This window comes from Rutilus rutilus (assembly GCF_951802725.1).
Source record: "Rutilus rutilus genome assembly, chromosome: 7".
Lineage (NCBI taxonomy): Eukaryota > Metazoa > Chordata > Actinopteri > Cypriniformes > Leuciscidae > Rutilus > Rutilus rutilus.
Window position 1 is genome coordinate 37,339,302 of NC_140221.1, and position 24,608 is coordinate 37,363,909.

Sequence of the window (24,608 nt, forward strand, 5' to 3'; positions counted from 1 at the left end):
CGCAGTATGTTATGAAGATCGCGTCCTAGATGCCTTGCATTTCATTTTCCGACACTGTTTGGCTCATTTGTGTTTGTAGATATATTCCAAACATAAAGAGGATTTATTTATTTTCAGACTTACTTATTCAATATAATCGTCTCACGGCCTGTAAATAAATGGATAAATGAATAAAATATCTCACGCGTTGCAGTGACGCGTCTGTCCACTGTGTGTCAGGCCAGGCAGCGCTAGAAAGCTGATTTATCGTCACTATAAACTCTAATGTGTGGTCTGGAAGGGCAGATGGCACTCTACTGCGATCTGATGGGTTACTGGCAAGCATTTCCGTAGTGTAGTTTTTAATGTATCATGACAGAGGCTCCACTGCCTGACTCGTCTGTCCTAATTTCAAGCTAGACAGTACGACATTATTTCACATACAGCGTTCGCACCGATTCGCACACATCTATCTCCTCCGTATGCGCGTCCTCTTCTTCGGGTATGAGATCCTCTTTCAGTGATACAATACTTTTAAACGGATCCCGTCATTATGTCAAAGCGGTGCATGCTTTAAATTTATCCGTAGACGATTCTAAGTCGATAATAGATGGTAATACCCGCGTTACTGGAGACAAGGATGTCGAAACGGCTGCGAAATAGCGAAGTTTGTGCGGACTGCAGCAGTTCGGGTGAGTATATTCTGCTACTATAGAATTTTTAATAAAAGACTCAACTTGCACTGGACAACCAGGTGATATTTCCGAATTAAGTGACCGAATGATAACATTTAGCTATACAAATATATGATTTAGATCATAAATCAACCTTCTATACAGCCAGATTTTGATATGAACGGATGGTAAATGTGTGCTTTTTGGAGCATGATGATGTATTGCCATTGGCCGTGGCTCAAAACCTAGTGAGGTGTCTACCTAGACAGCATTGTAGGCTTCATTTGCTCGTGCCCAAAGATTCTGCTCTTTTCCAGCTGGTGGGTTTTGTGACCGAGACACCGCATGCAGTGTTGACTAAATTTTGCGGGTTTTTCTTCTGCATCCTATGATGCTGTGAAGGCTTGTGATCAATCATTGTATTTTACTTCACTTCGCTTCACTGTCTGTGGAGAAATGGGTAAACATACTTGACCCTCAAGGGGAATTCCAAGTGAAAACATCTACAACATCCAAGTTTGCTCGATGTGGCCTTATTCATTACTAACAACTGACCCTAACCAAACACATGCTGTGCCCTGACTTTTGAGAGATAGAAAAAATAAATAAAATGTCACGTAGCATTGTTGTCGTAACTACACCGTGTTCATGTGTAATAATTTGTCTTTGTGATAAATGCATTGACCACGAATAGCTACAATTCATGAGAGATCTGACCTCCTAAGACTATAAATGACATGAACAACATTTTATTTGATAAATGTGTAGAGAAGAGTTTCATTGGGTAGTGTATTGTATTTAGGATAGACCCATTTTAGTGTTAAAACTATAAAATATGAACTTTCTGTCCTGTGATTTGTTTGGTTCTGTTTTCTCCTCATTCCCCATATTGATTCGTTACGCCTCAGACACCAGCTGGCCTGGGCTGCCCCAACATGTCAGGAGGGATCATTGGGCAGTTGTTGTTAGGGTGCATATTTTTAGTCATTCAGCACTGGGTTTTATTTTAGCCGCTGCAGCACTTGATGGGGAAGAGATCAGCCCTTGGCTCGGAGAGGGAGGGAGAAAGAGGGTGAGAGAGGAATGATGCTTGATTCTGGCCCTTGGCCTCTTTGCAGCTGTTGTTTGATATTTCCTGTGCATGAAGGGAAGTGACTTTTGCTCTCTGCTTATCAGTGGACCGGTTTTTAATTTAGATAACTCGTTTCTATTAGACTGATGCAATTGGGGTATCATATATCCCATGGCTGTGAAACCCAAATTGGTCACTAACTTCATAAATGTCAGAGACTTTAATGACCTGCTCCCTTGACGAAGTAAAAGCATGCGTTTTAGTCCAGATTTAGGCCCTAACACTTGTAATCCTCTGCAGTCAAAATAGACCTAAGACAATAAGCGTATTTTTTTATTTATTATTATTCAAATGAATGTACTATATTTTGTTTCAATAATATTTATTCCTTAACATTTTGTATTTTTAGGGTATTTCATGGTACTAGACTATATTCACCTCTAAATGATTGATGCACCATTTATTTCTATATAAAATAATACAAATAATTGAAAATAATACAGGAATGTTTATTCCCTAGTTCCTTATAAGTGTATTATCAGGCTTAAAAAATTGCTCTGTATTTTCACATTTCGTATTTCCCATTCATTTTCTTGTGCCTGTCGTTTTTGACCACAACGTTCTAGTGTAACTGTTATTTAAGACCATTTAGCCTTTTGTGTTCATATAGCAGGTGTTACAAAAGTTACCTAGTTTTATACCTTTGTAGTACCTTCATTTTAATAAAGTACAAAAACTGCAAAAGTTTGTAACGTATATTTGTTTTAGTCTAAAATGATTAAAAAAAAAAAAAAAATGGCTGGTGATTTATATATCCGTTCAAATTTTAATCTTTCGTATAAGAATGAAAAAAAAGATATATTTTATTAATATTTGCAGAAATGAAAAGAAATGTTTGCCTGTTATCAGGCTGAAAATAAAATCCTCAAAACTCTGTTCTTGGGGAATTCTGACACTCTCAAGCGTTGACTCAAATCGTTGTTTCTGAAGGAAGTGAAATCACAAGTTGGCCTGAATCTGTCATTGGGAAAAGTTGAGGGGGGTGGAGGGACTGCTCAGACACATTAGTCATGGGTCCAGTGTGATTGACCCCACTTTCACTTATTTGGCATCATGACTCAGTGAAGGAGGGAGACTATGTATGACATTCTATTAAAAACTGCCTTGGTATGTGACAAGTGTTGAGTGACAAGTGTTGATTCTGTCTCAGTCTTGGTCGTTGAGTTTGTCTAGTGTTGTGATCTAGGTCTCAGCTGGTGGGTCGTGACCCAAAAATGGTTTAAAGGGAGGTATAATACTTTCCATATCTTCTGTTGCTAAATCACTCTTCTGCTGTTGGTTATGCATTTACAAATACTACAAAAAATCCTATATTTTATGTATAAAGTGTTGTATTTATGTAGCTCATATGATATTTTTTTTAATACTGTGTGATTTTGAGACATCTCTGTTTACTTTTATTTTGTAGGATAAACAAATTTGTTTGTGTTTTCGGTTGCTACTTTATGCTCAGTGTCTGAATCTGAAGTGAAACCAGTTTAGAATCACGCTGCAGTAGACGGCGCTTTTGAGAAGCCACAGTGTTTCCCAGTTCACCTGCTCATACCCTGGAAGTAAAGCTCAGCTGCTCAGCATTTGTTGTGGTTTGAGGCATGTGTATGTAAGAGGAAGTTAGCGCGTTTACTGCCATACATGAAAGGATGACATTTACCCTTTGCTACTGTGGCCTTATAAGGAAGAACTGAGCACCACATTTAGGTGTCGTCATATATTACATCACATGCATATCAAAGCTACATTTTAGACATCTGTGCTACTAGTAATGGTTTATCAGACTTTTATAGTGGAACATAAGCAAATTAATACACATGCTGTGTATACATCAAATGCATTTTTAAAGTAAAATGTTTGTTTGTAGTGTAAATTATACATTTTAAAGTCAAAATGAAATCAAAAAGTTTGCTTTCTTAATTCTCATTTGTGATGATACGATTCCTTTGTGCATATTAAGTTCATTTTCTTAAGTGCAGTCTACTAAGAAGCATCTCTCATACTTTTAAAAGTGTTGTGTTTCTGTTTCCATTCTCACGCACCAACCAAAAAGCTCCATTAGTGTTTTTGTGTATTGATCAATGATCAACACACTGCTGACTCTGAGACACGCTGTTGTTTACTTCCTGTGAATCTGTTGATTTTCTTGGGGTCCCTTAGATCCTCGCTGGGCGTCTGTGAACAGAGGAGTTCTGATATGTGACGAGTGCTGCGGCGTTCACCGCAGCCTGGGCCGCCACAACTCGCAAGTGCGGCATTTGTCAAACACCTCCTGGCCGCCCACCCAGCTACAGGTGAGCCCACTCAGACAAATAGCCACCCTGTAGGGTTCCTTTTGATACTTCTTGTTTTTAACTGATCAGCCTGCTTCATCTGAGACTTTTTGACATTATTGTAATCATCTTTAGTCTGAGGCATATTTAAAAGTAGCCTTGTGGTTGACTGAGATGGGTTTTTGTTTAATAGCCGATGTTGATATATATATTTCTGAGTTTATGGTAAAATATTTGAAAGATGGAAATGTGAATAATCCACTCACAAGATTGTTGATAGATTCTAGTGAGCACTAACTTTGGTTAATCGGCTAATACAGATTATCTTAAAATAAAAAATAAATGCTGATTGATCAAATATATTTTATATATCAACTTGTCCTATAAATGGTTGAATACTTGGTTGCTGCTGAAAGGCTCCATACGGTCAAAATTAAGGATACAGAGAGGTATTATTTTGTAGGGCTGGGTAAAAAATATTGATTTCTCGATTTTAATCGATTCTCATTTTTACGAACCGATATCGATTCTTAAATCCCAAGAATCAATTAGTCATCCTGTTTACAGTTGATGAATGAATGGAACATTGTAGCGCGCATCCCATTCAATAAATAGCAATAATATTTGTGCTTTGTTACTATTGATATGAAACAAAGTCTCAAATTTCAAATTACGTCCATTTTCTTACGAAATTCAAAAACATAAATACCGTTTTGGCGCTGTGGCGTGAGATCGCTCTGACGCAGCTCAGCTGAAGAGAAGCATCAGCGCGGAACACACATGATCTTCTCTTCCGCCTTAATAATACCAGTTACAACGCGAAATAAACATGAATGAGCATCTGAAAGTGTGTTAAAAGATACAACTTATCGAAATCCGTATCATGTGACAAGGAATCGCTCAATCAGTGTTTCAACCATGGAAAGACTTCAGTAAAACAAGCTTGTAAACAATGTCATGTAACGTCACATTTACCTCAGAAAAACCATATCCAGTGACTCGTTAGTCAGCTATAATATAATTTTCAAAAATACAGTTTGTGCAATGATTCGACATTTTTCGTTATCACAAAGCAAGACATTGACAAGAAAAAAAAAAAAACTAATATTTGTAATGCTAATGCAAATAGTAGTAACCGAATTCAAATCATTTTTTCATTTTTTCAATGTAAATTCCATAGAAAGAGATAACAATAGCCATTGTTTTAGTCTGTTGTTCTAAAACGACCCTGTCTTCTTTTAATTTGAACACGAGGAACAGTCACAGACTCATTAATGTGCTCTTTTTGTACGGCCTGCAGCATCTTCTCTCTCAAGTTCCTGTTCTCTTCGACTGATTGCTTTGATCCCATAATGTCTCTTTTCATTTAATGTGTCCTTGTTGTGTAGTACATTTTTCCACATTCTTATTTACAGATCTGTGTTTTTTAATCCATCAAAAGAGTCTTTTGAATGGTTCTAAGAAAACGGTTTATTGGCGTGCGCCCTCACTGGAGGCCCTTCCAACAGAGACTGTGACTCACAAAGCATATTTAAAGAAGCATGTTGTCATAATGGATTTTTGTCTTGTGATGTATGCCCTCAATTTCTTTCTCATTCACAGATGGTTCAGACATTATACAACAATGGTGCTAATGCAATATGGGAGCACACTCTGCTGGACCCGTCATCCATCATGAGCGGAAAACGCAAAGCCAATCCTCAGGATAAAATCCAGTGAGTATTTTGTTTTGAAACATTTTCTAACATAGCAGAATGATGTATGTTTGCTATACACTATCATTCAAAAGTTTTGGATCAGTGAGATACTCATTTTTTTATTCAACAATGATGCATTAAATTGATTAAAAGTGACAGTAAAGCCATGTATAATGTTACAAACGATTTCTATTTCAAACAAAAATTTAACTTTCTATTCATTAAAGAATCCTGGGGACAAAATTGCACAAAATATTAAGCTGTTTTCAATGTTAATCATGATAATAATGTTTCTTGAGCACCAAATCAGCATATTAGAATGGTTTATGAAGGAACAGGTGAAACTGAAGACAGTGAAGAATCAATAAGGAATAAATTAAATTAATAATAATATCATTTTTTAAATATATTAAAACAGTTATTTTAAACATTTAATAATATTTTACGATGTTACTGTATTTTTTATTATTTTTTATTATACCTTTATTTAACCAGGGAAGAAAATCACATTGAGATAGATATCTCATTTACAAGTGAGCCCTGGCCAAGGTAGCAGCACACAGTAAACATAATAAAAACAGACAAAGTAAAATTAAGTATCATTTTGGATCAAATAAATGCAGCCTTGGTGAGCATGAGACTTCTTTCAAAAACATTAAAACCTTACCAACCCCAAAAGTTTTAACTGTTTTATATAAAAACGATAGTTGCTGAGATAAAGCAACTCCACCAACTGTTGACTGGCTCTAATACCTCCATTGTTTCTCTCACCCAAAAAGCCCCAACAAGACAGAGTTTATAAAAGCAAAGTATCAAATGCTGGCTTACGTCCATCGCTTACCCTGTCGAGATGACGACAGTACAGCAGCCGCTGATCTAAGCAAGGTAAGGAAAGAGTTTCGAAATCCAAATATGTGATGCATCCATTATGAGACATTTTTTCAGGTTTGACTTAAATTATTATTGTTGAATTGTAAATTGAAATGGTTCCTCTAGCACATCTAAGGTGCATTTTTGTCTGCATGCTTATCAGGCTTGTTGAACTGTCTCTTGATGCGCATTGTTTTTGATTCTTTAGCAACTTCACTCCAGCGTTAGAACCGGCAATCTTGAGACTTGTTTGCGGTTACTGTCACTTGGGGCTCAAGCCAACTACTTCCACCCGGTAAAAACCTCTGTTCTCGCCTCAATTTATCATATTCAGTTACATACAAAATGCATTTTTAACTTTTCTGCTCTGGTTTAAACAGGAGAAAGGGAACACCCCGCTGCACATAGCAGCTAAAGCGGGGCAAGTGTGTCAGGCTGAGCTTCTCTGTGTTTATGGGGCAGACCCTGGGGCTCCAGACTCTAACGGCAAAACGCCCATCAACTATGCAAGGTAATCAATAGCTACTGCATTGATGGCCTGCGCCACTGGGCATATAACTCTGCATTTATAGATTACACACTATATTTTATTTATCAGTTGCCTTCACTAACAAATATCCATGTTAAGTCCATGGTAGTGTTATTTTAGTATTGTTTAGACACTATTATTTACAGATGCTTTTATCCAAAGTTACTTACGTTGCATTTCAAGGTACACATTTACATTCTTATCAGTTCTTGCTTTCCTTGGGAATCGAACCCATGATCTTTGAGTTGCAAGCGCCAGCGTTCTACTGTTTGAGCTACAGGAAAGCTATTATAGTTAAAAAATTTCTTATGTGCTTTTGTCATTTTTGATGTGATGAGGTGTTTTTTTTCTTCTTCAGTAGAACAGTAAAGATTTTTAGCGGAAACCGTGATCCTTGGTGATTCATATAATGCAAGTCAATAGTTACCGTCACTTTGAGAGTTAAAAAACATTAAATTTTCATTTTAGGGTGAACTATCCCTTTAAATCCACTTTCAAAGGTCTTAAAAATGCAACCAAACTGACACAGCAGTAGAGAATGCATTAAAACAGAAATATATTATTACAATTAGTTACCAACATTTCTATTTTAAGTTTTTCATCATGCTTTATTTCAGCTTTTTTGGTAATTGAAATAAAGCTGATATACAGCATGATGAAAAACTTAAAAATTTGAAATGTTCCCTTGATAACTAATAAAGCAAATCAATTATATTTCTATTTCTATTTAATTCATAACAGCACTGGTCCATGGGTGTGTATGCTGTCCCATTTGCTATTTTATGATTCAGAGGGCCTGCTGTGCGCCCTATTACTGGTGCAGATTTCATAGAAGGTCTGAGGGCAGCATTTGGCACAGGACCTAAAAGTTCAAAAATAAAAAGCCATGTGTCATAACGTCATTGTGTTGTTTGTATTCAGGCAGGCTGGCCATCAGGACCTGGCAGACAGACTGGTGGAAGTACAGTATGAGCTCACAGACAGGCTGGCCTTCTATCTCTGTGGGCGGAAGCCTGGTGAGTCAGTGTGTTATCATGATGAGAACTGATGTTTTCATATCCAGCTGTTTATGCTGATAAAGCCATTTTTCAGCACGCTTTTACTTTAGTCAGATCAGGTGACGGGTTATGGTATTCAAAGCGCCAGATGCCTCAATAAAATACCACAGTGATGTTACAGTGAGCTTGATGTGTTTATGCTTTAGTGTGCATCTTTGTCAGTGGATTGTCAGTTTGTTGTGAATGAGTACTGTGAGTCATTACTGTCATCATTCTGTGTTTCAGATCACAAGAGTGGACAGCATTTCATTATACCACAGATGGCAGACAGGTAGTAATAATCTGATATATTCTGATGTTCCCCTGTTAATGATACTGGTGCCACCCTTATAGACGTTTCTTCTATAGTAGAGGAGTATTCGGGGATGTGCTTGGTCATGCTTTGAATCTTTTGATTGCATCCCAGAATACTTCCCTGAAAAGCTGAGATAGTGATCCGAGCAAGGTTTTAAAGTTGACTCTATTTTATGTTAATATCTTGCCATTTCTTTCTTTTTTTTTGCTGTCTTTGATGAAAAAGAAATGTGTAAGTATTTTACATGGCAGTTATGTAAATATCACCTTTGCTTTTACCATAACAGATTTGATGATAAAGCTATTTTAATAAAAACAAAAACTAATATTTGTACTATTCTTTTTATAGCAGTCTGGAGTTATCAGAGTTTGCAAAAGCTGCAAAAAGAAAACTGCAGTCTGTGAGTCCTCTATTTTTCTTTTCTTTTTTTCTTTTTTTTTTACTTTAAGCAATGTATCAGCATAGCCTCCAAACAGAACAAGACTAAGCACTAATGTTGGGGAGTAACTAACTAAAAAGTAAAATGCTGCTAATCTAACTACATATTTCAGTAGGATTACAGTAGTTCAATAGTGAATCAGAACGTTTGGACAGTTAGTGTAAATCAACAAAACAATTTAATGGTTTGTTTTATTCAAACATTAACAGAAGTCCCTCCAAATTCTTTTTTTAATCATGTTTTATAGCAAAATACTGAGCTAAATTCTGCTTTATGAATATATAGCATATATATAGCATATACATCACTTTGTTTTTGACTAGTTTTATTTAGTATCAGTTTCTGTTCAAATGATGTCAACCATAATTGAATACAATCTACTAGCAAAATGCAAATCCATATCCTCATTGTTTTGTAATAGATAAATGCTACTGTGATTGCAGAGATAAATGATACTATTTGTAGCTGCACCCTTTACATTTTGCTAGTAGACTGTGGTAGCTTAACTGTAGTTTAACTACTGTAGCTTGTTACTTGGAAAGCTCATTTTAAAGTAGCTTCCCCAACACTATCGAGCACAGAGTAAATCATTGGGCTTTTCTGAAGCAGATGGCCGTTAAGTCCCCCCCCCCTCTATCTGTCAGTCATTGATCTATAAGACAGCATCTTTATTTGCTATTTAAACTGTCTCTAAACATGCTTTTATGACAAGCACAGATGACTTACGTAACTAATATAATTGCAGCTCAGCGATCATTTGTTTGAGGAATTAGCAATGGATGTGTACGATGAAGTGGATCGAAGAGAGACAGATGCAGGTGAGATAATCAGCATGTGATGAACAATGGAAAGAAAAGGCTCATGAAATGTACATCATACAAGTGCAAAGCGTGACACGCGCTGTCTTTGTATTTGTGTAGTTTGGCTGGCCACTCAGAACCACAGCACTTTGGTAACAGAGACAACAGTTGTGCCTTTCCTTCCTGTAAACCCAGAGTACTCTTCAACACGAAACCAGGCAAGTACTGCACCGAAAGTCATCTTAGCAGGAAATAAAGATATTGCACTTTGACAAGTGAACTTTTTATAGCACCTTTTATGCAGTGTTTGCAGCTAAAAGTGCACCATACAGAAATGTGCCAGACGAACATGCAAACAGAGATGCCACAAAATTAATGAAAAAGGAAATGGCATCAAAACTGCTATGCACCAACAGTTTGCTTAGACAACCCAAACCACAAAGATGCATTTTATGAGAAGTTGTGCTCATCCTTCCCCTCTGGTCATTTTGACCCGAAAAGTTAATCAGAGTAGTCCAAGACTTCAGAAGGAGAAAGAATTGACTGGATTTGAGGAGTTTATGTGGTTAAAAAAAAAAAAAAAAAAGTAACAAATCCTTCCATCACGGGTCAATTTGACTCTCTTAGGAATGAATGGAATATCAATAATGTTTCAGTATACATAGAAAAACATAAAAAATACTCACTAAATTATCACTAACTTTACCAAAAAATTATTTCATAATGTCTACGTGTGTGTGTGTGTGTATCTGAATCTGAATGCATTCTGAAGAGAAAATTCGAGAACTGACTTTAGGACCCAGCGGAACAGCTCATTTGCTCCATATAGAGTAGTGTTATGTCCATATAAACGGGGGCGTTTAAAGAACAACTGAACATTGGAAGCGAGATTTTTCAAGTGTTCTTGGGGGCGTTCACGAGTTTACACCAAAGATCCAGGCAAGACAAGATTAAACATGTAAAACCTGCAAAAGAACTGCCTACAACATTCTGAAATCTGCCAGTTTAATGCAACACGTAAGCTATGTATCGTTTCTTTTTGCAACGACTCTATTATTTTTCCAGTCATAGACCAGCGCCCAAGCGCTGTGGTGCAGTGGTGGCTAGAATCAGCATTCACGTGCACAAAAATGTGTTTCGCGCTGACAACAATCCGGTGGTGGCTAGAATCCAGCGCTGAATAGAATCATGCAGCGGAGGAATGGAAAGTTGACAAGCCATTAAAAAAGTATTGACTTAAGAACCACTTATATATTTTCAATAAATCATGTTCCCATTCACTCCGGTGACTAGTTTAAAATTAACAATTCATTTTGTGATTCTATAAATTATGTTCTGTATTGCAGAGTGTAAAACAGTTTTTGAGGGGAAAATGAAAAGAAATACGATTTTAATATGAAGCATTTTGATTTAAAGTTAGATTATGTTCATATATTAATAATCATTTATTAATTTAAATACTTTTGTGTCATCCTGAGTCCCCCTAGTTGGCCCTGGCCCCCTGGTTGAGCTGTTTTTAAATACAAGAATGTGTCCTGAAAAGAAGCACGCCTAATTGGGCTCTAATTATACAGGGCTTCCGTAAGACCAGCTGTTTGTTCAGCTGGTGAATATGCAATAAAATCATGATTTAACTTCTTTTCCAGGGAAGACAAAAGCTGGCAAGGTTCAACGCTCATGAATTTGCCACACTTGTGATTGATATTCTAAGTGATGCAAAGCGACGCCAGCTGGGGAATTCAGTCTCAAGTCCTAAAGGTACAGCCTGCATTCAGACACACACCAGTCTTTGATTTTCTTTTATAGATTTTGTTGATGTTTCATGGTTGTTGTCTACTTCTTCATAGACAATGTTGACGTGTTCTTCAAAAGTGTGGGTAGTCGTCATGGAAGTGAAAGTCAGGAAATCGACCAGCCAGACTATGACAGCGTGGCATCCGACGAGGACACAGACACTGATTTACGAATAGGCAAAGCAGACAGAGCGAAGGTGAACTATCCCTTTTAAGAAGTGACAGTTTCAGGTTATAATAGAAAATGGTGATTAGTGTCCTTTAAACATAATGGAAGGTTTATGTTTGTGATCCAAAACTACTTTGTCCTCTCATAAAAGAATGTGTAACTAGTTTTGTTGTGTTTAAGTTCTTGCTTAAAATGTATGATGATTTGAAAGTGGTGAATTATTTGTGTTTAAATTCACACACAAAAGTTTTGTATTATGTTTTTCAGATACTTTTATAAATGTTCATGATTAGAATAATTAGACCACTGTGACATTTGTGTGATAAAACAGATACTGATTTACGAATAGGCAAAGCAGACAGAGCTAAGGTAAGCCGGTGGAGCTTTAGGAATTTTGTTTTGAGCCGTTCTTGCCATCCCAGCGTACACGTGTACATGTTGGCCATCTTTCCATCTTTCTTCTTTTTCCCCTCAGAGCCTGGACTCTGATCTGTCCGATGGACCGATTTCAGTGCAGGAGTTCCTGGAGGTGAAAAACGCACTTTCCGCTTCCGAGGCCAAAATTCAGGAACTGATGAAAGCCAACAGTAATCTGAGTGAAGAGCTGAGATTGATGCAGAAAAAGGTACCAGAGATTCAGCAGTGAGCGCTGAACGCCCTGGTCTGAGCAGCGTTTCTGCTCCTAAACAAAGCAAGACTGTCTAACCCCTCCACCTGCACCTCTTCTCGCACGTGAGGGGGCAAAATCGCAGGTGACCTAAAAGTCCCGTCTGACTGAACGATTACGATTCTTAAAATCCTCTGGAATGCTGATGTCAAAATAATCCTGTAATATCTGCCGTAGTGTTCAAATAACCAGCATGACCTTAACTTTCTAAATCACTCGAAAAGATGCTCTATCAATGACATAAACCCAAAACATACTGACTTTTTTGGCATTTGATTGCAGATGAGATAAGTTGGCATGCTATTGCTAACCTCCCTAACTGCAAACCTGATTCAGCAGTTGGCTCTTGCATCAGCATGACTCGTTTTAATTGTCTGTTTCTATATGTGTGTACGTTAGACAAGCGTTTCCAGAATATAAATCAGATACAATTATAGATTGAATATAAAATAATAATTCTGAATTTAATTTGGAGCCTTTCAAGCCTTTATTGTCATTTCTATGTGAACATAGTTAGAAATATAGCCTATATTTTTTTTCTCTCTTTCGCATAGACATTTAACCCCATTCAAGGAATATTCTCTAAAGACAATAAATTATAAAGTAGTTACAGAGAGGAGAGAAGTGAATTTGCTCACACTCACTGAAGTGTGTTTAATATAGTCTTGAATAAATCAAACAGTATTTTTAGTGATATTTTCTCAGTGATAAAAAAAGAGCAGTCCGTCAACGGCCCAACGTTTAAAGGGATAGTTCACCTAAAAATATGGAAAACAATACTATGGAAGTCAATGGCTACCGTCAACTGTTTGGTTACCCACATTCTTCAAAATATCTTCTTCTGTGTTCAGCAGAGGAAAGAAGTTCATACATGTTTGGAATGCCTTGAAGGTGAGAAAATTATAACATAACTTTCATTTTTGGGTGAACTATCTCTTTAAGGAAGTTACCATTTCAGCCTGTTTCCTGTTACACTTCTCAATGATTAAAATAGAATATGGTGATTAGTGTACTTAAAATGTAGGCCTAACAGAAAGTTTTCACTGTTTATGACCAAAACTACTCTGTCCTCTCGTGAAAGAACATGTAACTAGTTTTGTTGTGTTGCTAAAGGTCTTGAGTTCTTGCTTAAAATGTATGATGATTTGAAAGCGGTTGTGATTTATGTATTTCCCACACACAAGTTGTGTATTATGTTTTTCAGATACTTTTATAACTGTAATGATTAGAATAATTATACCATTGTGACATTTGTGTGATAAAACTGTGTGGCTTTGCATTGGATGGAAATCTGAAAATAGAGATGGCCCAAATCATGTTATCATGAGTGAAGTCCTTAGGCTCTTTTGTTGCGCTCTGCATTTCCTTTCTGATCCTGGCCAATGCGTCTGGCTCGAGCTATTTGGCTTCTCTCTGAGCTGCAGAGTGAATCTGTAGATTCTTAAACGCGCTTGTTCTGTGAACATGTCTAGACATTGCATACCCGTGCCTGCATGCTAACTTGGATTTATTGAGCAACTCCATTTAACGCTTTTCTATCCCTTTTCTCCTTATTCATTCAAAGTTCCCCTAAGATTTTAACTTAATTTAAAATCAATTTTCCTCATAATTTATCTCAAATAATTACTACTGTTGGTTTTTTATAAGATTATAAGTTATAATTTCAATATGATAATTATTTTAGTTTATCATTAGCTTAGAAATCCTCTAAAAAGTTGGATATAATTCTATTTAATATTCATAATATTGGCAATTTCAAATGCCAACTTTTAAAACCATTTCAACCAATTAAATTGTAGAAAAAAGGATGTGATTTATTATTATTTTTTTTTTTTTTTATACTAATTTTTGAGATGGAAAAGGCAAAGGGTTAGTTTAATCCTTTTTGTCGGTAATGTAAAAAATTCAGCAGGCCTGAAACGGGCAACACTGAACATTGTTATTCATCTATTGATGGACAGCTTTTCCTGTACGCTCAGCTTTGCTACAGTTTCTGCTTTTCTATGCGTTTCTCTCGCTTACTCGTGTTTCTCTTCAGCTGCAGTCTCTGCAAAGCGAGAACAGCTCTCTCAGGCGGCAGGTCTCCGCTCAACAACCCTATCAGGCCCCCGGCGGCCCTGACCACCCCAATCCCTCCAGTCCCTCCTCCTCTTCTTCCTCCTCCTCTGCCCTGAAACGCCAGCTGTCTGCACGGGCGAGCCGCCCCATGTCTATGTATGAAACCGGCTCTGGTCTGAAGCCCTTTCTCCCCAAGGGAGAAACCCCTTACCCCGAGGAGACCTTCCCCACCCTGCAACCCTTCCCAACCTATGTAAGTAAAGACCTGCCTCTCGCCTTCTTTTCCTTCTTCACCTTCCTTCTCTAATGTTGTGGCATGCTAGTATGCTGATGGTATGTTTCCAATTCTCAGCGCTTCATGAGAGTTTCCAAAATAAACATTTGTGGACATTTTTGGTTCACTCAACGTATTGCTTCACTTTGTATCCTGTTGACTCACATACTGTAGCAGCTATTTCATCATATTTCTGTTTCCTGTTTTAATTTCATGTGCCATTCGGGACTCACAAAGCATGTCTTTATTGCCAACTCAATGCACAAGTCACACAGTCATTGCTTTATGTAACTGTACATATAATTTCAGATCACAGGTTTAGGTGCACCAAGCAATTTTTGTTTCGCTGGCTAATACGATGTTGTACCAGTGTTTAATAATTAGAGTTTTCTGAGATAAATGAGTAGCATTTGGCTTTAAATGTGTAAATCTCAACGTGACTGACATACTCAAGTCAGTGTACATCATTTTAACCTTTTTTTTTTTCTAAAAAGTATTAAATAATTATTTAGGGGTACTACTTTTTCACAGTGGAAACATTTTTAAATGTTGATATTGTTTTAAAAAACAAATATTTTTTTGTACATGTCAGTTACTCTGGCTCACAAGTTTCAGTATCATCAATATCATCTTGATGTAAAATGCCCAGTATTTTATTTTCAGTTGTCTTTTATACAATGTAAGTTCCTGTTCCTGTTCCTGTTCCTTTTTCATTATTTACTGACCTTTCGAGTGTCTATATTAAAAAAAATGTTTTAACTCTATGGTTTTCCATCGCTTTTACTGCATATTAATGCTACTGATTATTTTCAAAAGCATGCAAATGTTAGAGCTGTTCAAACTTCGTTCAAACCATTCATCAGTCGTTATTTAACACTTTTTGCCGGGTTCTATCATTTTTCACAAGGTAATGTTTGCTGCAATTGTTAACAGCATTTATTAATCTAGGTTAATGTTCATTTCAAAATCTAATACTGTTCATTGTCAATTTGTTTGTTCGTAATACATGAACTAATATTCATTTATATAACTAACAACTTGAAATGTTAGGTATGTATTGGTATGCACTACCATTCAAAAGTTTGGGGTAAGTACAATTTTTTTTTTTTTTCTTTGAAAGAAATTAATACTTTTAGAAAAAGTGCATTAAATTGATTAAAAACGACAGTATTAATGTTACAGATATTTATATTTCAAACAAACTGTTATTTTGAATGTTATATTTATCTAAGAATCCTGGAAACAAACGTATCATGGTTTCCACAATATATTACTGTTTTCAACATTGATCATAAGAAATATTTCTTCAGCATCAAACTGGCATATTAGAATGATTTCTCAAGGATCATGTGACACTGAAGATTCCTGATGATAATAAATTACATATTAAAAAAAGAAATAATATTTCACAATATTGCCATTTTTCTGTATTTTTGATTTTGAGTCCCAAACTTTTAAACGGTAGTATTTTGTCAAAAGTTTCTATTGACAACATCATGCAGTTTTACAAAAGTCAAAGTTACTATATCAACTTGTTCTTTATTCCAAGCTCTTTATCGTGGGGGGGAGGGTGGGTATGTCTTTCATTCTGTCTTAAGTCTTATTTGCACCCCTTTTTTAGACCGGAAAGGGTGTGTTTGTGGCCTCCTCCTCATCTCTCCCCTCCTCCTCATCCTCCCCGTCCTGTTTGCTGTATGAGAGTGCGCGAAGGGTTAAGTACATCCTGACAAGCTCCGTTCCTCGTGGGACCGGCCGAAAGCTCCCAGAACCCCTTACCTCCTCTCCACCATCCTTCACAAACTCATCTTCTGCCTCCTCTACTCCCATCCATCCCTTTTCCTCCTACTCCTGTTGTGCTCCACGCATCAGCATGCACGAGCGGTCCCTCCAACAACCCTCCAGGGGCTGCTGTTTTCAACTGATACGTATTTCTGCCTTCATCGTCCTCATAAATAGCACATATATTTCATGGCTTGTGTCTTCATTCCCAGGGTGCACTGCTCAGGGCTTGTCCACTGCTGCTCACGCATCTGTTCAGGATGCCTTGGAATGCTATACTGCTCATGCTCTGGGCTGCAATATGAAGATGAGCTGGATTAGCTTGTTTATTTTTGTGTGTGCAGATTACAGCCATATTTAGATCCATGTTTCTAATGTCACAGAGACTGTATTGTGGGTCTTGTTCATGGCTGTTTAGCACTTGGAAAGCAATGATTTGGCTGTAAATATTTGGTCTGACAATTTTAATTTTAAAAGTATCGATCTGACAATAGAATTAAATTAATAAAAAATAAACATTTTACCCCAAAAAAACTTTTAACTTTTAAAACGTGTAAACATTTTTTAACAATGTTTTTTTTATGCTCACCAATACTGTTTATTTGATAAAATAAAATAAAATAAATCAGTAAAAACAGTAATACAGTAAAAAACTTTTATGTTTTAATATATTTTAAAATAATAATATTATTAATTTAATTTATTCCTGTGATGAGAGAGCTGTATTTTCAGCATCATTACTCTGGTCTTCAGTGTCACATGATCCTTCAGAAATCATTCTAATATTCTGATTTAGTGCTCAAGAAACGGTTGTTTTTATCATCAATGTTAAAAACAGTTGTGCTGTTTCATATGTTTCTGAAAACTTTTAATAAATTTAAACATAAATAAATAGAACATTCAAAAGAACAGCATGTATTAAAAAAATAGAAATCTTTTGTAGCATTATAAATGACTTTACTCTCACTTTTGAACAATTTAATGCATCTTTGCTGAAAAAAAAAAAAATCTTACTGAACCCTAACATTTGAATGCTGTCCTCGCTGGAAGTCGATTGAGGATCTGGAGAAACAATTATGTTGTGTATAAGAATAAAATCTGCAATGCAGTACATTGAGTATTATTAATCTAAACATACTTGATTATTCATTTCTGTAAGGATTTTTTTTTTAATTGTCAGTTCAGTGTATCACAATGCATTGATGCATTTTACACCCCTATGTACAGTACGAGGAGATGTGTGTAGAGAAGAAGAGTAAAAAAAGTGATTGTTTGTTCAACGGAACATTAGTTTGATTATTCAGACATCATGTGGTGGTTCTCCAAGCGTCATGTTGCCCTGATACGGAATTGTTATAATATTCTGTTACACTAATTTAGTAATGTCCCAACTCGGAGTGCTGCTGGCATCTGACCCCATTACCTCATATCCTTGAGCACAGTAAATCATGCTCCAGTGAGACTGTCAAACAGCTTTACTGTAAATGCTTTATGGCTCTGTGAAGGAAAACTCTAATCAGGACCATGAACTAGATTCAATTGTAACTCGAGTTTTACCCTCGAGGACACACTAGTTGTTTCATAGCTAGCTTTCGCATCCGCTGGTCTGCACTTGGACTTATAAGTGCATTCAAGATACTTTACCATTTAAATGTTTGGGGTCGGTAAGATTTAAAACAATTTTTTTTAAAGAAGTCTCAGTAATATTAACAGTCATTTTTTTTTTATTATTGTTCATTACTATTACAATTTAATATAAAATTTCTATTTATTCCTGTGATGGTAAGGCTGAATTTTCAGCATCATTACTCCAGTCTTCAGAGTCACATGATCCTCCAGAAATCATTCTAATATGCTGATTTAGTGCTCAAGAAACATTTCTTATATTATCAATGTTGAATAATAGCTTAATATTTTTGTGGAAACCGTGATGCACAATTCTTTGACGAATGGAAACTTCAAAAGAACAGCATTTATTTGAAATGGAAATGTTTTTTAACAATGTAATAGTCTTTGCTGTCTGTCACGTAAGATCAATTTAATGCATTCTTGCTAAACAAAACGTATGGAGACTGGCACTCAGTTAAATGTGGTAGATTTGACCTTGGCTAGAAGTGCATTATTGATTAACATTATTGATCTTAGACTGCTCTCGTAACCACATTTAAAGGTCCCATATTGTACGCCTTTCTGAAGTTTTATTTTAAGTTTTGATGTCCTTAAGAATATATATTTGCGGTATAAGTACCAAAAACCATCTCAATATATTTTTACAGCCCCTTTCTCAGGAGCTCTGCCAAGAACAGGTTGATTTTGGCCTTTCTGCTTAATATTCATGAGCCTTTCTTCTGATTGGCCTGTTGTTTTCTGAGTGACCCACCATTGGTGGAGGTGGTGACTGAAGGCGGTAGTACTGACATCACATTTATACGGAAGTCACAACGGCTCGTGAAAAGGCACAGCTACTTTATGCAGGCTGTGTGCATTTATCTGTGGATTGACTGTTTTGAAACTTATATGGTAGTTACATATCCCCTAGATCTCTGGAAAAAGCCAGGAAATTTCAGTTTTGACAATATGGGACCTTTAAGAACTCTACTAACCCGTTCACCTCACACCTTGTAATGCTTTCCTACGGAGCCCCTAAATGGGACATAAGTCAATGCTTTTGCGTTCTCCTTCAAATGTTTTGCATTCCCCCGAGAAACTTTGCGTTCACTCGCAAAACTTTTGTGTTCTTTGCGAGTGAACGCAAAGTTTTTCAGGGGAACTCGAAACAGTTGAGAAAGAACGCAATAGCATTGCCAAATACCTTCACCATGTCCCTTTAGGGGCTCCATATTTGTCAGAGTTTAGTGCTTGAAAGATCTAATGAATCTAATGCTAAACACTTGCTTCTACCCCTATTGACCATTCCATTAATGCAGATAGTTGAATTGAATTATTTTTATTTCATATGAACTAGCAAACATGCTGAAATGGCCAATTCCATCACTGCAGTTTCATTGCTTGCCACCTTTGGCATTTAGTGACGTCACATGTTTTTCTTGCCGTGTCCTTTCCTGTCTCTTTAGGCCTCCAAATTTGACAAGCAGAGCAGTGTGTCTGATGGTGACTATGATAACACGGTCAACGAGTCTGATCTGGACGACTCTGGGTATGTGTCCGCTTTCTTTCATATGACCTGAAATAACTCAGGTCTCACTCCTATTGGCAAACAAAAGCATTTTTTCTCAGAAAACAAGAACGGCCTGTCCTCGACTTTTAGCCAAGCAAAGCGAGAAAACAAACTATTGATTCTGTAACCATGCATCAAGCATTACTCATCCCTGACTCCTTGGTTCCATTTACTGTACGTGACTTCCTCCGTCCCTGCAGCTTCGGCCGTAGATGTCGTCTGCGCAGCAGTGGCTGGATGGGAGAGAGCGGGTCGATACCCGAGCTGGATGATCACGAATCTGAGCCTGACCCCAGTCTGCCCAGCACTGAAGACGTCATCCGTAAAACTGAGCAGATCACCAAGAACATCCAGGAGCTGCTGAGGGCTGCACAGGAGAACAAGCATGAGAGGTGAGAGGACATCCAATGTCAACATCTCTCTTCTCCGACTTCTTCCTTCATCATATATGGCAGCAAAAAAAATCTGAGGTCACTTCCTTTTGGTAACTTCTGCCACATATTAATGATATGTACATTTTTTGGGCTTGGGTACAAATTGTTTCCCCATGACTTAGTTTAAGGGGTAGTTCACCCAATAATGAAAAGTGTGCCATTATTTACTCACCCTCACGTCGTCACTAAACTGTGTGACTTTCTTTATGCGAAACATACAAAAATATATTTTGAAGATTATTAGTGACCAAAAAGTTTTCTCTTTAAAGCATTAGAGACACAAATCAGTGTTTTTAGTCGTGAGAACTTTTAGATATTTCAGATGAAATATCACCTAAATTAATACACAAGTATGAAAAGCGGATTATTTAAATGTTTTGGCCTGTCCAACCTTTACCTTCTCAACGGTAACCAGCAATTAACATCGAACCACAATTACATCATTTTGACAATGTGTTGAATTAATATCTTATTCATTTTAGTAAAACAAACAAAACATTTTTTTTTTAATACAAATATTTACACATTTTCTACATCATGGAAGGAGGGATAAATAAATACTCATAGCATTGTCAATTTGTTTTGTTTTTTACACAAATTTGCCTTAAGTTGAAAGAGATGCAAGAGCAAATGATCAAACAAATACATTAATTTTTGGGAAATGTAAGCCACTTTATCCAGCATTTAGTCTCAAACTGGGTAGTCTGTACTGAGTGATAGTTTAAATTAGTCTAAACTTGCCATCGTTAGTTATTTACAGATTTATAATCATTTATTATTTATAAGTTCCTTGATGAATAAAAAGCATTTATTTGAAATAGAAATCTTTTGTTACATTACACATCTTTATTATCAGTTTTGATCAATTTAATGTGTCCTTAATGAATACAAGTATTCATTTATTTAAAAAAAAAAAAAAAAAACTTACTGTACCCAAACTTTTGAATGATAGTGTATATATTTAATATTTCTTTATTTAATATTTATTTCTGAAAAAAATAAAATAAATCACAAATCAAAGTAAAGTAACTGTTGTAAAAATGGCAAACCGCATTTAAACCTAATAGAAAATGAATTTAGTTTGATCTCCAGAGGGTGACATTGAACACTTTCTGAAGGTTAAGCGCTATTGTACCCCATTCATGGAAAGTGCCTGTTTTCGTAATTCACTTGTTTCCCAACCAATGAATCATTTTCTCCATTCATACCTTTTCCATTTTCCATCTGTTCTCAATTTGTCTGTGTTCATCATTCGGGGTCTGTCCCATCGGGGGCCACGCTCTGTTTGGGTCCCGATCTGTCTCTTTCCCAACCAGTGGACCATGTGAGCAGAGGGAGAGTGTCCGCAGACTTAGACACAGTCTGGGTTGTTTCAGCACACTGGTGCCTTGGGCAGACAAGCCCCCTTCTCCCATGCAGTCCCTCGGCCTCAGAGCTCCCCACCCAGCCAACCCCAACAACCCTGCCTCCTGGTACTCTGGCCTCTGTCCCTGCCTCACAGGCACAGTGTCTACCTCTATCTCTCTCTCCAGAACTCACCCACTAATCTGAACATGAATGCAATACGCATGATTACTAGTATGTCTACGGTAATGCCAAAGGCCTGTATCAGTTTGCATTGTCTTCTAAACTTCCCCTTTTTTTGCAGGAACTCATGTCAGTGCACTTGGTTCTCTTTGTACTGACATCCATCTAACTTTTGATCTTTCTGGTTTGCACTGGTTTGAATTTTATTGCAAAATAAGCTGTGTGATATATTTTTTTTTTTTTTTTTTTTTTTTCAAATTGCTGCAGAAAGCCAAACCCAGTTATTTTGAAAGAGTAGTAAAAAAAAAAAAAAAAATGTTGTAATGTTACTACATTACATTGAAAATGTCTGCATCTTGTCTGCTGCACAACTAAAAAAATGCATGATTTTCTTTTTGGTGGATTAATGCACAGAAACTTTTACTTGTAAATGCACTTATAAATAAATTAAAGCCAAATAAATTCCATATATTTTCTAAATATATCTCTAAATAACTGTAATATGTCAGTGATATTTTTCAAGAAAAGGTATTAAAAGACAAAAAAAAATATATATATATATATATATCTGTAAACCACACAATATTTTGTATTTATCATGCCAGTATAAATGTCCAGCTTTAAAGCTTTATCCACCAATTGCTCTGTGGTTAGCTTGATTTTTCACTCTCCAGACACTTTTTATTTTATTTTGAGATTTTAATATAGTATCTATCATTTTCTCCTCCAATAGCTTTATACCCTGCGCAGAAAGAATACATGTGGCTGTGAATGAGATGGCTGCCCTCTTCCCCAAGGTGTGCAGTTTCTCCCCACACTTCATAAATGCAATAAAAAAAGCTATAGACAGTCAAGTAAAATGTATTTTCACAGTGCTTTTCACAATACATATTGCTTCAAAGGAGCTTTACAGAAAATCATGATGCTAATGTTTATAACGTGATTATAGTATTCATTGTTTATAATATTTATATATAAATAATTATTTAAATAATGTTTATTTTAATTATATATATTATTCGCTAAAATATTTGTATATATTTAAGCATCTTCATGCTTTGTAGTTGCATTCAGTAAATTAGAGCTGGGTGATAACAGAGTTAATGTAATTTTGTGACAATACAAGCAATCAAGAAGTTGAGATTTGCTATATAGTAAATATCGCTCTATGTTAGTATACAGTATGTATGTGAATAAAGTTGGACATACTTTTACATACTTATGAATATATGTATACATATATTGAACTTTTATATAAAGAGCTGGGCAATAATATACTGTAGTTACATTTTGTGACAAAATAAAAATCATGCAGCCGAGACTTGCTATAGTATATATTACTTTACGTGAGTATACTGTACGTATGTATGCAGGTAAAGTAGGATGTACTTTATATCTAGCTTTTAATATATCGTACATTTAGGATGTTTGTTAGATTTGTATTTGGATGTACAGTGGCCACAAAAAGTATTTGGACACTTACTGTAGGTCACATTTTTGATAATGTTATTTATTTATTTATTTAAAAATGTATATTATGGTAACACTTTACAGGAAGGTCCCATTCGTTATTGCTATTTAATGCATTAACTAACATTAACAGTGAGCTCAAGTTCATAAAATAATATTAACAGATCTGATTTTAATAATATATTAGAAAATGTTGAAATTAACATTAAGATTAATAAATGCTAGAATTTTTCATTGTTAGTTCATGTTAACTATTGCTGTAAAATAATGTTAACAAATGGAAACTTATTGTAAAGTGTTTCCAGTATTATTAATATTATATAAATAATATGTCTATTTTAATTTAATTCACTATAAAATATAATGCCTCGCACACCCAAATCTTAATGTGTGTGCGTCGGATAGAAAACTAGAAAAATAGTAGAAATTCCACAGACTTGCTTGATAATGAATTACTTTATTTTATATTTTGCAGTTTTTTCCCCCAGTTATATATTATTCATGAAAATATTTGTATACATTTAAATGTCTTAAGTGTCCAAATGCTTTCTTGAGGACATCTGGACATATATTTAGTAGTTAGCCAAGTCTTAAACCACAAAAAAATAGTCTGTATGTATTTTATGCGTAATTATTTCTGTATTTTCGCCTTTGTCCACAGAGACCACGCTCTGAGACAGCAAGGAGCTCTTTGCGCTTATTAACGTCCAGCGCAAACCGACTGCAGAACGAGTGTAAGAAAGCGTCTCCTCTGGACAGCAGCGTCGCAGTGGACATGCAGTTGGTCACCCAGCAGGTCATCCAGTGCGCTTATGACATCGCCAAGGCCGCTAAGCAACTTGTTACCGTAACCACCAAAGAGAACAACAACTGATCCTGCTTCCGCTTGTAATGCAACCCTGATGGTTTTCTCAGTGTTATTTTATTAGTCATTTTTAGGTATGGGATTTTGTTTTGTTTTGTAATCTAAACTGTATTTGCATGTTTTTATTTTCTAATTTAAAGTGTCTTTTTGGCTTGAAGCCATAAGATAAAGGCTGAAATGCTCTCAAAGGTTGTGTATGGACATACGTTAAACCGTGAAATTGTATTTGACTAGATGTTGTGAGCAGAAATGAGAAGCCAGTCAACGCCTGACTCGTTGCACTATACTGAAAACTTAAGTTTCTTTTACCTTTTTATAATCAAACATTTGGTCCATAATTTGTGGATGTCTTTGTTGTTTTTGAATTGTGTTCAAATTAAGCTTTTTTTTTTTTCAATGATAATCTCAGTGAAATTTATAATATCTAAAATATAAATATTGTAGTAATCTATCTGTACAAAACATTCAGGTAGTGTGGTCAGGTAGGCCAAGTTTAGGTACAGATACAATCAACTTAAAAGTGTAGAGATGTCAAGTTAAAGATCAGATTGAATGGACTTTTTGGATATGCCAGGTGGCTATAATTAAAACATATTTTCCATGCCAGTATAAATGTCCAGCTTTAAAGCTCTATCCACCTATTGCCCTGTGGTTAGC

The 24,608-nt window shown here is 36.0% G+C and overlaps 1 protein-coding gene across 2 annotated transcripts; it reads left to right on the forward strand.

The window, feature by feature from the left end:
* Positions 1–270: 270 nt before the first annotated feature.
* On the forward strand, positions 271–24,105 carry git2a (G protein-coupled receptor kinase interacting ArfGAP 2a). 2 transcript variants are annotated; one of them, XM_084413615.1, is made up of 20 exons: positions 271–671; positions 3,937–4,070; positions 5,652–5,764; positions 6,526–6,631; positions 6,825–6,911; positions 6,997–7,127; positions 8,067–8,161; positions 8,429–8,474; positions 8,847–8,898; positions 9,683–9,755; positions 9,858–9,955; positions 11,384–11,495; positions 11,585–11,727; positions 12,175–12,324; positions 14,405–14,677; positions 19,552–19,634; positions 19,856–20,047; positions 21,406–21,561; positions 22,350–22,413; positions 23,748–24,105. In XM_084413615.1, the coding sequence occupies exons 1-20, from the start codon at positions 590–592 to the stop codon at positions 23,958–23,960; spliced, it is 2,403 nt and encodes an 800-aa protein (XP_084269741.1). In that variant the 5' UTR covers positions 271–589; the 3' UTR covers positions 23,961–24,105. The 2 variants fall into 2 exon arrangements, with proteins under 2 accessions (XP_084269741.1, XP_084269742.1); XM_084413616.1 differs by lacking the exon at positions 21,406–21,561.
* Positions 24,106–24,608: the final 503 nt, after the last annotated feature.

Bases quoted from the DNA above. Each gene is read 5' to 3' on its own strand.
- git2a (XM_084413615.1), top strand. From the start codon at position 590: ATGGTAATACCCGCGTTACTGGAGACAAGGATGTCGAAACGGCTGCGA. The intron at 4,071-5,651 runs GTGAGCCCACTC...TCTCATTCACAG, and splicing joins GGCCGCCCACCCAGCTACAG to ATGGTTCAGACATTATACAA. The intron at 8,475-8,846 runs GTAGTAATAATC...TTCTTTTTATAG, and splicing joins ATACCACAGATGGCAGACAG to CAGTCTGGAGTTATCAGAGT.